This window comes from Taudactylus pleione, unplaced genomic scaffold (genome assembly GCF_031769625.1).
Source record: "Taudactylus pleione unplaced genomic scaffold, aTauple2 ptg000824l, whole genome shotgun sequence".
Classification (NCBI taxonomy): Eukaryota; Metazoa; Chordata; class Amphibia; order Anura; family Myobatrachidae; genus Taudactylus; species Taudactylus pleione.
In genome coordinates this window covers 3021395-3036774 of record NW_028285226.1, presented here as the reverse complement: position 1 = coordinate 3036774, position 15380 = coordinate 3021395, and the positions used below count along the sequence as shown (strand labels likewise).

The following is a 15380-nucleotide window of genomic DNA, read 5'->3' as shown; positions in this document are numbered from 1 at the left end:
GAGCACATCCGATGGTGCTCAATGTACCAATGTTTTCATGCACTTTCAGGAGATGACGTGCGCAAGTGGGCGTCTTATGAATGGCTGGTGGGCGTCTGCATATACACAGTGATTGCATTCCAAGACATAGTGGGTATGCTAATGCCTTGCTGTGCGATCACCTGCCTTGCTGGGCGTGCGCTGGATTTGCATACGCTGGGAGCGAGCAACCGCATCTAGCAAGCGGCTCTGAATCAGACCCATAGTTCAAAGTCACTAAAATAAAGCTTTTTACAGTGCACAAAAAAACTCACCTGCAATAAAAAAAAACCTCCCCCATACTTCCAGAGCCCCCTAGAGGCTATTTCGCTAGTTTTTGAATTTGTATCCCAACCTTTTTTTTTGGCTATTTTTTCAAAGTGATTTTTTGGGGTGTCCGTTGTGTAATTTTTTGCATTTTTTTTATGCAGTTAGCGTCAATGAGGGTGTAAAAAGGGTTTAGGGCAGTCCCTGCAAGTTTGCACCCCAAAACCCCAATTCTGTACTTTTTTCCGCCAGGCATTCATTGACGATACTTTTCTGCTGGTTACAATGCGCAAAAAGTTGGGGAAATTGAAAACGGGGATAAATGAAATGGGCAAAAATGACATCATCGGCAAAAAAGTTTAGCTGAAAACAGCTTTTCGCTCCAAATTGAATACGGCCCTAACACGTTTTTTACAGGTACAACACAAGCAGCTTACACATATCTCACTGATATGTGCAGACTGCTTGCTAGGGAGAGTTGTGCAGAGAGAAATCATTGCAATCTCGGGTGACATAACTCACTCGAGCTTGCTTACAAGTTACAAATCACCCGAGAATCTTGACCTACATCAACTTGACAACTTGTTTAGCCTCAAATCGCCTGTTGGTAAATTTGGAAAAAAAAAGGAAAAAAATCACCCGAGTTCCGGCGATTTATACCGAGATGAATCACTTTGCAAATCGAGTCAATCCTGATTCTTAGTAAATTTACCCCTTAGTTTTAAGACCATTGGTAGTTTGGTTTAACCAAACCACCATAATGTCTTATTTTGTGGGAGACAAAACAAATTAAGCACGTCCATGATTGGTTTGTTAAACTGTGCATTTCCTTTTAATGTACAACATAATTGTGGGTGGTAAGTCCCAAGGACAGTTCCATTGTGCTCCACTTTTTAGTATGGGCTTTGCCCACCTGTCTGTATTGGTGCACAAGACTACTAGCATGTTACTCCATCATCATTTACTTGTACTGGGTCTGTGATTTGCTGTTTGGAGTAAGTTTGATGGTGATCTAGTTTCTACTAGACTTTACTCCAGTCATCTGTACTGGCCTGAGGCCTGTGATTTGCTGTTTGGACAATTGTGTTGGTAATATATTATATTTTCTACTAGGCATTTAAGTTTAGGCTATTAGATTTTGATTAATGTAAACATTCTATGGTCCTATAGTTTATTAAACTGCCATCCTGCATGCCACTGCTGTGCTACTATGTTTCATAGATGTGCCATATTCTTTTAAACTGCCATGTGTTTGTGCCACTGCTCTGGCGCTCAGCTTAGCCATTCAGCTCACTGCAGCTTTTGGCCAATATTGGGGAAAACAAAACTGTGAGCTGTGAAGTGGTTAAAAATTGACTGGAAATGATAGGAAATGAATGTTATTGATGTTAATAATACTGTAGGAATAAAATAGGTCCAAATGACGAGATTTTAGCTGTTTTTATAAATTTTGAAAGAAATACAAAACCAAAACAATTCAGGGTTATTTTTTTGCAAAACCAAAACACGATGATGATTTAGAACCAAAATCAAAACACAGGGTTCTGCGCTCATCTTTATTAATAATAACGATAAGGTAGGCAGTATGGTATTTAAATAAATGAACAAGGAGACACTGTGGAAATGGAGGAAACATAAGTAAGAACTTTGAGGAAACATAAGGAACAACTTTTATACAGAGCGGTTGATAAATCTGTGGAATTGTCTCCTGGTGCTCATACTGTAAAATAATTGGTGAATGCGTGAGACAAACCTATGGATATAGTTAGAACAAATCTTAAATATGAAAGAAAAACACAGATAGGGCAGACTAGGTGGATCTGTAGGTTCCTTTCTGCCATCAAAGTTTTTGTGATTCTGTTTCCATGTTATGTTCCTAACTTCCTATGTTACACTGGGAATTGGTATGAAATATCGACAGTCGGGATCCCGACAGGGTTAACATACCGACACTTGTTGGTCGGTATGCTAACCCTCTCCCTATCCTAACCCTAAATCCTAACCCTCCCCCTCTCTCTACCCTAACTATAACCCTCTTTCTTTGGTGCCTAACCCTAACCCCCCCCCCATGTGCCTGAACCTAACCTCCCCCTCCCCGCACACTAAACATAACCCTCCCCCCCTAGTGCCTAACCCTCCCGCTAGTGCCTAACGCTAACCCCTAAACCTAACCCTCCCCCCAACCCCGTTACTTACCTTTGGGATCCCGGCAGTCGGGATGCCAGCGGCGGAATTCTGACCGGCGTCGGTATTCTGGCGCCGGTAATGTAAGTGTTGGCATCCCGTTACACTGCTATAATAACATGGAACATACTGTTTCTGTATTTTCTCTGTAATATGGGCCTGATTTAGAGGTTGATGCAATGCAGATGTCTGGGCGGCTGTGTCGCGATGGTTTACCGACGGAGGTCGCAGTGAGTATTGGATGTAGAGTGATTGACGGTCAGTGTGCATTTGTGGGAGGTAACGGAGGGGGTGGCTAGTCAAAGGTGGGTGTGTCGCAACCGTTTTGTGGGCGTGTCACTGCCAGCGAGCAGCGACTGCGTCTTTGCAGACGGTGGCTTACTTCCGACGTACATTCTGTGCAGCCATAGGGTTGCACAAAAGATGTGCAACCAATGGTGCAACGCAAGCGGCGGATTATAAAGACAAGCCAGCGGACGTCTCTGTACACATTACAGCGGCTGCGGCATTAGCATAACTTCTCCGTACCGCTGTGTACAAAGTTGCAGCCACAATAGGATTAGCGACCACCACTAAATCAGGCTCTCGGTTATCTTATTTACAATGTACTGCGATTTTCCTGTTCTGCTTTTGCTATTATTGTCCTTATTTATCTCTCTCATAGTTCTGTGAAGCATCTCTGGAAGGATCAGATAGCCATTGAGGTAGTATACATGGCATATATAGGATATATAGATGGTATATATGGCTTGTGTTTTATATATAAATCATTCATATAATTTTTATACATTCATAGAATTTCACAGCAATGAGATTGCAATGATATCAGTCACTTATTAAACACCTCTAATTGATATCCCCAGTCTGTTCTGTCAGGTCTGTCTGTATCTACTAATAATCGCTGTGTGACTCCAGTCAGTAATAATATAAATATAATGTATAAATGCTGTAACCAAATGTATAATCTACAACACTATCTGTAAAATCAGTGAGGTGTAATGTACAGTATGTGTTGTTTGGGATTATTAGGAATATCCCTCCCTAACTGTAATTTATAAAAGATATTAAAAATCACCTCATCTTAACCCTGGTGCCTCTGGTCACAGAACTTGTCAGTGACATCTAATATCTATATAATTTACAGTTGGGGGTGTATCACCCCTATAGTTATACAGCCAGTGCAGGTATAAATATTATATTTCATTATTACTGTACATGAAATGTGTTCTTTCTTCTTGCTCCTCCATCCATGTGTTTGTCAGCTCTTGTGATGAGTATTTTCTTTCAGGAATACCAGACAGAATTCTTCACTGAATGGAGAAAGCTGAACCTAGATGTGATCCTATGTCCCATGCTGGGCCCAGCCTTCAACATCGGTTATGCCGGGAGACTATTTGGTATTTCCCTGTGTTCCTTCTGATTTATATATAGCATTACACGGGATGTATCTGGGCATTTGCGGGCCCCACAGCAACATTTTGTAAGGGCCCCCATTTACACTTCGTGCTGCTGAATGGCGCGTACCAAAGTTTCAGAAAACACATCTACACATGGACATTCATGTGGGGGGGGAGGGCCCTTCCATTTGCATGGCTCATAGTAGCTGCAGCCCCTGTTACTACAGTACGATAATCTTAGGGACCTCTGATGGGTGTCTTGCAGTGTATAATGACAGCGGCACATGAAAAACTCAGTGATTAGCCAATACAGCAACATGAGATATTCACATGTGTACACACTGCCGATGTCGGACACAATTTTTTGCTACTGTGCCTGTGTCTAAGACGCACATTTTCTCTGTCGCGATTGTGTCTGAACAGAGGGCCTGATTCAGAGATGGACGATATTTACGCTGTTGAGTGATGTTTTGCTACTGTGCATGCGCAGAACCAATGTGTGCGATGCTGTTCCCAATTGCGTACAGTATTGCTAACACGTGAGAAGGGCTTTGCGATCCCTGAACTTTATTAGTGTGCAGACTGGGATTGACCAAAAGAGTTCGTAAAAAGGGGACGTTTTATGGGAGGCTCACAGGTGTGTCTGGGGACGCTGCTGAGTTCCCAAATGCAAATCCTCTGCTTCAGAGGCCATGTTTAGTTGGATTAGACAAGAGTAGCTGGAGTAGACCCTAGACTACCGCAAATGTCTATTGTGTGACCGATGATGCATCGATGTTGGTGTGTTTACAATCTTCATTGCAAATACACAGACCAAACCATACATGCCTACTCTCCCGGGAATCGCGGGAGGCTCCCGATTTTTCGGGTAACCCCCCGCGATCCCGGAAGAGTAGGCATATCTCCCGCATCCTGCCCACTTCCTAGTGAAGTGGGCAGGATGGGGAGATTTTACCTGAAATTATCAGGTCCGTCGGGAAGGGGCGAGGCTAAATTAGGCAAATCGCGTCTTTTAGCCCCGCCCCCTCCTCACGGACCCACGAATCACGGGGGTTTTCTGTCGTCTATCGTCTGGCCCCGCCCCCCGAAGAGGAGAGCAGCAGGTCCCCTCATGCTGCTCCCGGAAAGCTGCCCAGCAATGTAGGTAAGTATGGACCAAACAGCCTGAGAGTGGGGGTCTCACCGCTCGTACACTCTATCACACCGTCTCGCACAAAAGGAAAGCCGAGATTAGCATTTGCATATTCCCGCAACCGCTATTGTGAGAGTGGCTGCGACCACATCACCAGCCATCTCTGAATCAGCCCCAGAGTTGCACGTGGATTTTATTCTAAGGTTCCCTGGCAAAGAGAGTGCAAATATGACAAAATCAGATGTACTGACTAAGGTAGTAAATGATTTGGTCACTGCCAAGGCTAAAGGCCATTACTCACTTCTAATTCTTCTAGATCTCTCTGCTGCTTTTGACACTGTTGACCACTCTCTTCTCGTACAAACATTACAATCCCTAGGTCTTAAGGACACAGCCCTTTCTTGGTTCTCTTCCTACCTATCTGATCGCTCTTTTTCTGTTCGTTTTTCTGATTCTGCCTCCTCTTCGCTACCTCTATCAGTTGGAGTACCGCAAGGCTCTGTCTTAGGTCCTTTGCTATTCTCAATCTATACCACCTCTCTTGGCAAACTAATCCGCTCTTTTGGATTTCAGTACCATCTGTATGCGGATGATACTCAAATCTACCTATCCTCTCCAGATTTATCACCATCTGTATTGGTCCGTGTCACTGAATGTATTTCTGCCATTTCATCTTGGATGTCATCTCGCTACCTGAAACTTAATATTTCTAAAACAGAATTAATTATATTTCCACCGGCCAATAACAGTTACCAATCTGATCTCTTTATCACTGTTGATAACTCAACAATCCACCCCACCCCACAAGCTCGCTGCCTTGGTGTCATCCTTGATTCTGAATTGTCCTTTGTTCCCCACATTCAATCTGTCTCAAAATCATGTTACATACATCTAAAAAACATATACAAAATTCGACCATATCTCACACAAGACACTGCAAAAACTCTAATCCATGCACTCATTATTTCCCGCATTGACTATTGCAATAGTCTCCTTACTGGTCTTCCCAAAAACAGGCTATCGCCATTACAATCCATTATGAATGCAGCTGCGAGGCTTATCTTCCTTGCCAAACGTTCATCATCTGCTGCCCCGCTCTGTCAGTCCCTCCATTGGTTGCCAGTTTTCTACCGTATTCAATACAAAATACTGTTACTTACACATAAGGCCATTAACCGAATTACACCAACATACATCTCTTCACTCATCTCAAAATATCTCCCAACCCGACCTCTCCGCTCAGCACAAGAACTGCGTCTCTCATCCCCACGCATTACTTGCTCCCATTTACGGTTACAGGACTTTCTTCGGGCTGCACCTACTCTATGGAATGCCTTACCACACACAATAAGACTTACCTCTACTCTTCAATCCTTCAAGCGTTCCCTGAAAACTCACCTCTTCAGACAAGCTTATCAGACTCCAGAACCGACCACATAACCTTCATAGCTTCCATGTCTTATCACATCCCCTCTCACAGTCCATACATAACCTCACATATTGTCTTTCTTTCACATACTCCTGACATTTTGCCGACATTCCTATGTGACTGGATCAAGCAGCCCACCAAGAAACTCTGCATTCTGGCCAGACCAAATTGCAATATATATAGCACCTATCCTTGTGTATCAATGCCTGTTTCCCTATAGATTGTAAGCTTGCAAGCAGGGCCCTCTTACCTCTATGTCTGTCTGTTATTACCCTGTTTTGTTCTATCAATGTTTCCAATTGTAAAGCGCAACGGAATATGCTGCGCTATATAAGAAACTGTTAATAAATAAAATAAATAAATGTACAGTTTATAATTCAGAGCTACGGTATAAATACAAGGCAAATAACCCTTCTTAAATTATTACTATTAATATTTGATATAGCATCAGCATAGTCAACAGTGCTTTACAATTAGGAGCAAACAAAGTAATAAAACAAGAAACTGGATATTAATGGAAAGATAAAGCTCAGGAACTTACATAGATCACTGATCTCTCTTATATCTCTCAGCTCCTATTTCCTGCACATTGCTGTTCAACCTACTGAATTGTCCGGCTGGAGTCGTTCCTGTAGGATCCGTCACTGTGGAGGATGAGGAAGAGCTGAAACATTACAGGGGTTACTTTAATGATCCCTGGGACAAGCTATATAAGAAGGTAATTATTACAGTGGTTTGTATGACATAGGTGAGGTTGATTTGCTCTGTCTTTTATATTATTTATTATTTTTATAAAGTGTCCAATCTTCAGGATTGTTTACATATATATACTGTATATATATATGTGTATATATATATATATATATAAGCATGAAGCCCAGACTGGTATCATTGCTGCGGCTCAGTGGTCTTGTGCAATCTCTCTCTTACTCCCTCTACTGGCTACTCTGTGTAACTGCTCTTCTATCACTTTCCCTGCAGGCTGTGGAAGGAGGGGTGGGTCTCCCGCTGTCTGTTCAGTGTGTGGCGCTCCCCCACCAGGATGAATTCTGCCTGCGCCTCATGAAAGAAATCGAGACCCTCAGCGGCCGTCACCAGAAGAGGCGATAAGACCCTGTCTAGCCCTGTGACAGCTAATGGGTTAATAATCCTCACAGTGAGAATTTATAGCACAGGTTCTCAAACTCGGTCCTCAGGACCCCACACGGTGCATGTTTTCCAGGTCTCACAGAATTACAGGTGAAATAATTAGCCCCATCTGTGGATCTTTTAAAATGTGTCAGTGAGTAATGATTACACCTGTGCACCTGCCAGGAGACCTGCAAAACGTGACCTGTGTGGGGTCCTGAGGACCGAGTTTGAGAACCACTGATTTATAGGGATAATTGTAGACATATATCATAAATCAGAAACATATATCGCTACTCTTTTTTTCATTACGCTATTTGTAGAGGGCGACTAGTCACTGACTAATCCTCGCCATGGACTGCAGCAAATCAAATGACAGCCATAGTTCGGGTTACCACCTTTAAATGTTCTGATTCCCGGACAGGAATTGTGACAAGTGAATATGGTCAAACCGCAGTAGGGTGATATGTATTTTATCTCTCAGATTTCCCCTACATATGCCATCTGCTCCACATGTATCTTATACGCCCCTTTATATGACTCAGAGGCCCTGTATGATCTTATATCTTAGCCCAGAGCTTCATCATGCCATTTACAGTATTGCATGTTTTTTTAACTAACGCTTTTATTTCTAGTAAAATCCTTATAAACAGGTCTAACACTACAATTACTTTTTTGTGGAAACATATCCTCTTACGGCTTTATGTGTATTGTATTTGTTCTCCAGTTTACAGAACACACCTTAGTTATTGTGAGTATATGCAATTGGGAAACATTCATCAATCTACCCATGTAAATGACAAGTGCATATCACATGACATTTATAACAACATTGAAGAAATACAAATGCAAGGCTAATGGGCAATGGTGGTCTACGTCATTTGTGGGTGGATAAGCCCTGAATCAGTAATTGTGGATCCCACATGTTATCGAATGTCTCCATTACATTATTTTTACTAAAACAGGAAATGGTAATGAACACGAAGAACTGAGAGCAAAATGCTGGTTGCTTCTGACTCCCAGCCGTCTGTTGAAATGGGCAACTCGGCTTCAATGAAACATATTCACTGAATAATCTGCCCTACAGTCCCTCTCACCCTAATTCGCTCACATCCAAAATGCTCAAAGGAGGCAGGCTGCCGAGCGGGCTGAAGCAACAGAAAGGGCCAGGCCGGCTTACCACCTGTCCGATTGCTGATTTCTGGACCATCCAGAGGAACCCAGAATGGGTGGCAGGGGCGTACAATATCTATAATGGGTGCACACGGGAACCTGGGCCATGCTTTCTAATACTTACCTCTCTGAAGTCCCACGTCGGCTGGAGAGGCACTACACAGAACGTCTGGAAAAAATGGCCGCAGCGACCATTTACCTGGTGTGTTGCCATAGGGAAGTCACTGGGAAAATGGCTGGCGTGCCATTTTCTTAGTGTCCTGTGCATGCGCATACCTCCCAACATGACCCTCTCCAGGAGGGACACAATGCTCTGGTCCTGGACTTCCCTGGTAAGAGGTGGGGCTGCAGCGCAGTTCAAAAGTTAAATAGGGGAGATACGCCAACTGTCATTTCACACACTGCCAAACATCACTGGCTGGGACTCACTGACAGTTGGTGCGACTCCCCTATTTGAATTTTGGACTGTTCTGCAGCCCCACCCCTGGAGCTGCCCCCAATCATAAATTACCAGGGAAGTCCAGGACCAGAGCATTGTGTCCCTCCTGGAGAGGGTCATGTTGGGAGGTATGCATGCGCAGTAGACTCCGGGCACAGACTAGTGCCAGAGTCCACTGAACCTGTCACTGTGCCGCAGCTGCCAGAGAGAGAGGAGGGAGCCACGGACGGTGAATGAACATGGGCCCCCTCCTCTCTAAATACGATCCTGATGGGTGGCAACCGTAGCCGCAGGTTATATTACATACTGAACAAGATACACATGAGGATTCTTATAGTGGAGTATTTACTTTAATCTGTATTGTGTGTAATCATTATAAAAGTTCAGTTATATTAAACATATTTACATAAACGTTTGTTAAACAACATTTATTTCATTGTATTTAGATTGAGTCTGTCAGGAATTGTAACGTTCCTTCTGTGAATATCACCATGGCTAGATTAGGAATCTTTAGGGAAACATCTTTAATACAGTATATAAGGTATCTGTACACATGAGGCATGGGGGAATATTTATCACAATTCGTATCTCAGATGTGGAATGACTGTTATAAATTCGCCCAATATCACAATTCGATATTTGAATACATCACACGGATGTGTTAATAATCGCATGTAGGGACAGAGCGTGCAATAAAGCACTGGCCCTCATTCAGAGCCGGACGCTCTGACAGAGCACTCGCTCTGAATCCAGGCCGTGCCTCTGAATTTAAGAGAGGCCTCCTGGCCGCTCGCATAGCTGTGGGTGACCACCCACAGCTATAGCGAGCGGCCAAAATGATGGTCGCGATGGTCAAGACCATCGCAACCATCGGGCTTGCGAAGAGACCCTTGCGGTAGGGTCTCGTTGCCGCAAGCCCTGGAGTGCTTTTGGCTCGATCGGAGCCAAAAGCACTCCCACTGACATCACTTGTGATGTCAGAGGGGCCGGCCCCAGACGGTAGGCGTTCCCATGGGAACGCCTCCGTCTAGCCAGCCACGCCCCCGGCACGCCCACCAAAGGGGGCTTGCTGTCACTCACCACCGACAGCACGCCCCCTTTGGTGCGAGACCCATAACGATGGCTTGGCCGTCGTTATTCGGGTCTCGCGCATACGCACAATGGAGCCGCCTCCGTCGTGCGCATGTGCACTTGGCCAACATCGAGCCGATTGCGAGCTCAGAGCGCTCGCGAGCGGGTCTAAATTAGGCCCTCTGTCCCTGCAAATCCACTTTAAATACTTTTTACTGTATTTTTTTGCAAAAAATACAGTGAGTATGTGCAGTGACGTGCGGTGAGGTAAACGGCTGGGGAGGCACTGGCCAGTATCATGCTGTGAGGTAAATGGCTGGGGCGGCACTGGCTAGTATCAGAGCCAGATTTACTTATACATATATGAACCCGAGGGTACATGTGAGCATTATACAAAGGTGCAGCAGTATATAGTGCTGGGAATTTGGTGTGTTTTGATCAGGATTGTGAGGAAAAGGTAGACAGGGGAGGCAGTGCCTCACCTGCCATACACTATTTACTCCAGAGTTTGACTATAAAAATTATTAGAATAATACAAAGAAGATATTTATAATATTTTCTTTACGTTTTTCTTCTAATTTTAATAGTCAAAACTCTGGAGTAAACTGAAGTATGACAGGAAAGGCTCTACCTCACCTGACCGCACTGAAGAAAAATGTAAGGGATTGGAGTAGTTTTTTATGAAAACTACTCCAATTGCCCTCTAATACATTCATGTAATACTAAAATCATGTGAAAAGGGTGTGAAAAAAAGAGTGTGAAAACATTATTTTAGTAAAAATAATGTTAATAAATATGCCCCATGATCTCTTTAGGAAGCATACTATTGTCAGGGTTTCTCTCTCACCATTCTGTCCAAACTGGAGCAGGGTCAGCTTTATCCACAGACTAAGAAACCTGAATTTTATTTTCCTCTTGAGCAGCCAATGGCAGAGAGTGAAGCTATGATGATGAGTAAAATCCAAGAGTACTACAAGAACTGAGAGTACTGGTAGTGTAACAACATGAAGTGTAGGGAGGCCAATCTCTGTCTCATTTTTTCAATCCCGAGATTCGGGATTGAAAAAAATCTCAATCCTGGCATTCTAGGGATTGAATGAATCAATGCTGGCCGCCCACAGCACACAGACTCCAATGCAGGTGGGTGCGGCTGTGCAATGGGACGGGCTGGTGTGCGGCAGCACAATGTGACCTCTATGATGTCACAGGCAGCCGCACAGCCATAGGAGCCGTAGGGGCAGAGTCTGAGCCAACAGAACTAGTGCTCAGTGCTGCCCCCGGGCTGAAATCAAGCTGCGCCAATCCACACATTTTAATCCCGATAATCCCAGGATTGGAGGCACCACCAGTTCCGATTCCGGCATTGGCTTCCCTAATTAAGTGGTTACAAGGCTTAAAAAGCATGCTGAATTGGGACAGTGGAGAGGATCCTAGGCAGCAAGAATCTGCAGACCTTGGCATAGTGTGCACTAACATGCAGTTGGCATTCTCCCGGTTTGTAGGCTGCAGCCGAAAATCCAACACATAGAGTCACCCCATAACAATAATTAGGACACAGACAGGAATAGCTTTCTGCATTTAAAAGGGGTTCTTTTGCAAAGAAGAAATCTTCAGCAAATGTTGACAATTATTTATAGGTTGTGCTGTATAATACAGGATACATATAGGGCTCTATTCATCATCACTTAATTTCTATAAGAGCAGGTGAAAATTAACATTTTCACCTGCAATTGTAGAAATTAAATTTTCGGGCCATTCATCATAAAGGTAAAGCACCGTACCGGAATGGCCTGCTGTCCCCAAGGCCGGTGCAAGGTTTCTTGGCACCCTAGGCATAGCTTCATCCTAGCGACCCCCCCCATTCCCTCGGATTGCTACACAAGCCCTTATACAGTTCCCCCAGTAGTGGTCCCCTTCATGCAGTGCCCCCAGTAGTGGTCCCCCTATGTAGAGCCCCCAGTAGTGGTGCCCCTTATACAGTGCCCCCAGTAGTGGCCCCTTATGCAGTGCCCCAGTAGTGGGCCCCCATGCAGTGCCCCCAGTAGTGGTCCTTATACAGTGCCCCCAGTAATGCCCCTTATACAGTACCCCCAGTAGTGCCCCTTATACAGTGCTTCCAGTAGTGGTCTTCCTATGCAGTGCCCTCAGTAGTGGTCCCCCCTATGCAGTGCCCCCAGTAGTGGTCCTTATACGGTGCCCCCAGTAGTACCCCTTATACAGTGCCCCCAGTAGTGCCCCTTATACAGTGCTTCCAGTAGTGGTCCCCCTATGCAGTGCCCCCAGTAGTTGTCCCCCCCTATGCAGTGCCCCCAGTAGTGGCCCTTATACAGTGCTTCCAGTAGTGGTCCCCCTATGCAGTGCCCCCAGTAGTGGTCCTCCCGCTCAAAACTATGGGACAGACGTCATGATGTCTCTCCCATCACCCACTGCGGGAGCCGGAAGTTTGAGCTCATGAGTGAGCTCCAGCCCGGCTCAGGCAGTGGGCACAGCAGCCAATTAGAGTCTGACTCTCAGTGGCTGCTAAAACAAACACAGGTTGAGGTGGTGTGTGGCATGGCAAGTGATCCTCTACCAGTGACACATATCTACAGATTAGCTCTGATATTTTATATTTTATGTACGGGCATTTGATATGCTTATTTTTGGTGTAATAAATTTGTGTGTGTAGTATTACACTATGGTCATTCCGTTTTTCTCTTCATGCTGATTTATCATGGTCTGTATGGAAGGAGAAGTCTGATGGTCTCCAGAAATTGGAAAGTTAAGGATTCGCTGTGATTGTTCTTGCTGTCTTAAAAGTGGTGTATTCCACTATATAAGGTACACCCTCATCTGCACAGAGGGTGATTACCTTTGGTGAAGGTTACATTATATATTATTTTAATGCACTAAGAGGCGCCCTTTCTCCACCTTTTGTTTTACAGAAATTTATGCTGTTTGGGCAACAGTGCATGGGAGTAGGAGCAGCCACCCTATATACCTGGGGAGTGCGTCATTTGATGAACATATATTGAGACTGCATTGAGATTACATTGACTTTATAGGACTTAGCGCCGTGTACTACTCCTTTTTTATACATTTCTTTGTCTAAATTGAGTACTAAGGCAGCTAGTCCTAATACATCATGTTTTCCAGGACAGGGAATAGCAGAAGGATGGACCTCTGTGCTAAAGTATTCAGTGAGAATAGTGCGGAACAACCAATCAGAAATAAATCATTGGATTATCAATTTTGGGATATAGAGAGAACCCTTGCAAAAGAAATTAGAACACAGTGGGACATTGCAGGATTAGAGCAATACACCAAAGTAAACAGGATCCCCAGGGGACTAAGGATTACTAAACAACCAAGTTTTGTTAGCAACAATGAGAAGTTCCTCAAAGATTGGGACAGTGTGCTCCATGATTGTTCCATGAGACTAATACAATTAATTATAGAAGAAAAAAAGAAAGACCTGGTAGAAATCGAAAAAGAACTTAAAAATAAAGAAGTAGATATGGAAAAGTTTAAACAAGTGAGGACTACAAAATAAATGAGGTAGTCCTAGTGAAAAAACTGGAGAGGATAGAATTAGAAGTTATAAAAATTAAAGAAAAGAAATTTGTTAGAGATAAAATGGATTATTTGAATGGGAAAATTAAAAAATGGAATGGCAATATCCAGGGATCGTATCCTGCTAAGAAGGATGATTCCAGAACAAGAGGCCTGGGAGAATGGACTAGACCACAGTCCAACCCAAGTACTCACGTAATAGGATAGTAACACCAAAAAGAGTGAAGTTTGAGCATCAAAATCGCTACTCCACTCTAAGCAGACTAGGATCCAATACTGACACAGATAATTTATCCCCACTAGCCTCAGACCCCAGAGAGAAATTAGGGGCTACGGGTTGTCAAGAAGAAGTAAGACGATCCTCACCACTAAAAAGAAGGCATGTAGATGAAGGGGAAGAAGGGGGGGCATTAAGCGAATACAAAAAAAGGAGAAACTTACAGAATTAGTCACAGAGACAGATCTTAAGATTAAGGGTGTATTTAACCTTTCTTCACATGAGCTCATGAAAGCGGAGACATCACTATTGAGTAAAGGCCTTTCCTTCGCCCCTACAACACAGCCCAAACATTTTCAATTGTTTATTGATCTCAACAAGTTTGTTAGAAAACTGACGTTGAAGAGACTTTATATAAAAAAAGAACAAGCTACTACGAGCAGTATTGAGAGTGGTTCCAAATCAGGTTTGAAATTACCTTCTAAGTATTATCCACTAGAATGTAAGAGTAGTCAAATTGACATGTTTTATCAACTTGTGAAAAAAGATCTATGTGAGGTGGATAATGCTTTCCAGGGCATAAAAAGCAAAGACAATTTGACTAACTTTGAGAAAAATGCCTTAAAAAATTTAAGAAAAAACAAGGAAATTGTATTAAAACAGGCTGATAAAGGTGGTGGCTTAGTAATTATGAATAGAATAGATTACGAACTGAGGGTCAGAGGCTATTAAATGATGTTTCTTCATATATCAAACTTGATGGGGACCCTACTCCGGGGTTTGTGGAAGAACTCAGAGCTGTATTAATAGATGCATTCAAAAAGGAGATCATTAATAAAGACGAATTCCAATATCTTGTGAAAAATAACCCAGTGATACCTATATTTTACTTTCTCCCTAAAATTCATAAACGTTTGACTAACCCCCCAGGTAGACCGATTGTGGCGGGTATAGATTCTCTTACTGCACACATTTCAGAATATGTGGAGATTTTTTTAAGTAAATATGTATATAAGCTGAAGTCATATACTAAAGATACCACGAGTATACTACAGATATTAGAGAATTTTGTATGGGAGGATGATTATCACTGGGTGACTATAGATGTTCAATCACTTTATACATCGATTGATCATCTAAAATGTATCGAATCATGTAAAGAGTTTCTTATTAAAGATCTGGATCTGAGTCAACCACATAAAGATTTTATTTGTATTTTAATGGATTTTATTTTGAAACATAATTATTTTAAATTTCTCAGTGATTTTATTTGCAAGTCTGTGGTACAGTGATGGGGACTGTATTTGCACCCAGCTTTGCCAATCTACATATGGGCAGCTGGGAAAATGTTTTTATTTATGGAAATACCACTT

At 43.2% G+C, this 15380-nt stretch overlaps 1 protein-coding gene across 1 annotated transcript in view; it reads left to right on the top strand.

The window, feature by feature from the left end:
- Positions 1–9003, top strand: part of LOC148474658 (vitamin D3 hydroxylase-associated protein-like) — a 51378-nt gene extending 42375 nt beyond the window's left edge. Inside the window, exons 12-15 of the mRNA XM_088458313.1 lie at positions 3134–3173; positions 3758–3866; positions 7000–7145; positions 7409–9003. Coding sequence (XP_088314439.1) covers positions 3134–3173; positions 3758–3866; positions 7000–7145; positions 7409–7537 — 424 coding nt within the window. The 3' untranslated portion in view covers positions 7538–9003. The remainder of the gene's footprint in view (positions 1–3133; positions 3174–3757; positions 3867–6999; positions 7146–7408) is intronic.
- Positions 9004–15380: the final 6377 nt, after the last annotated feature.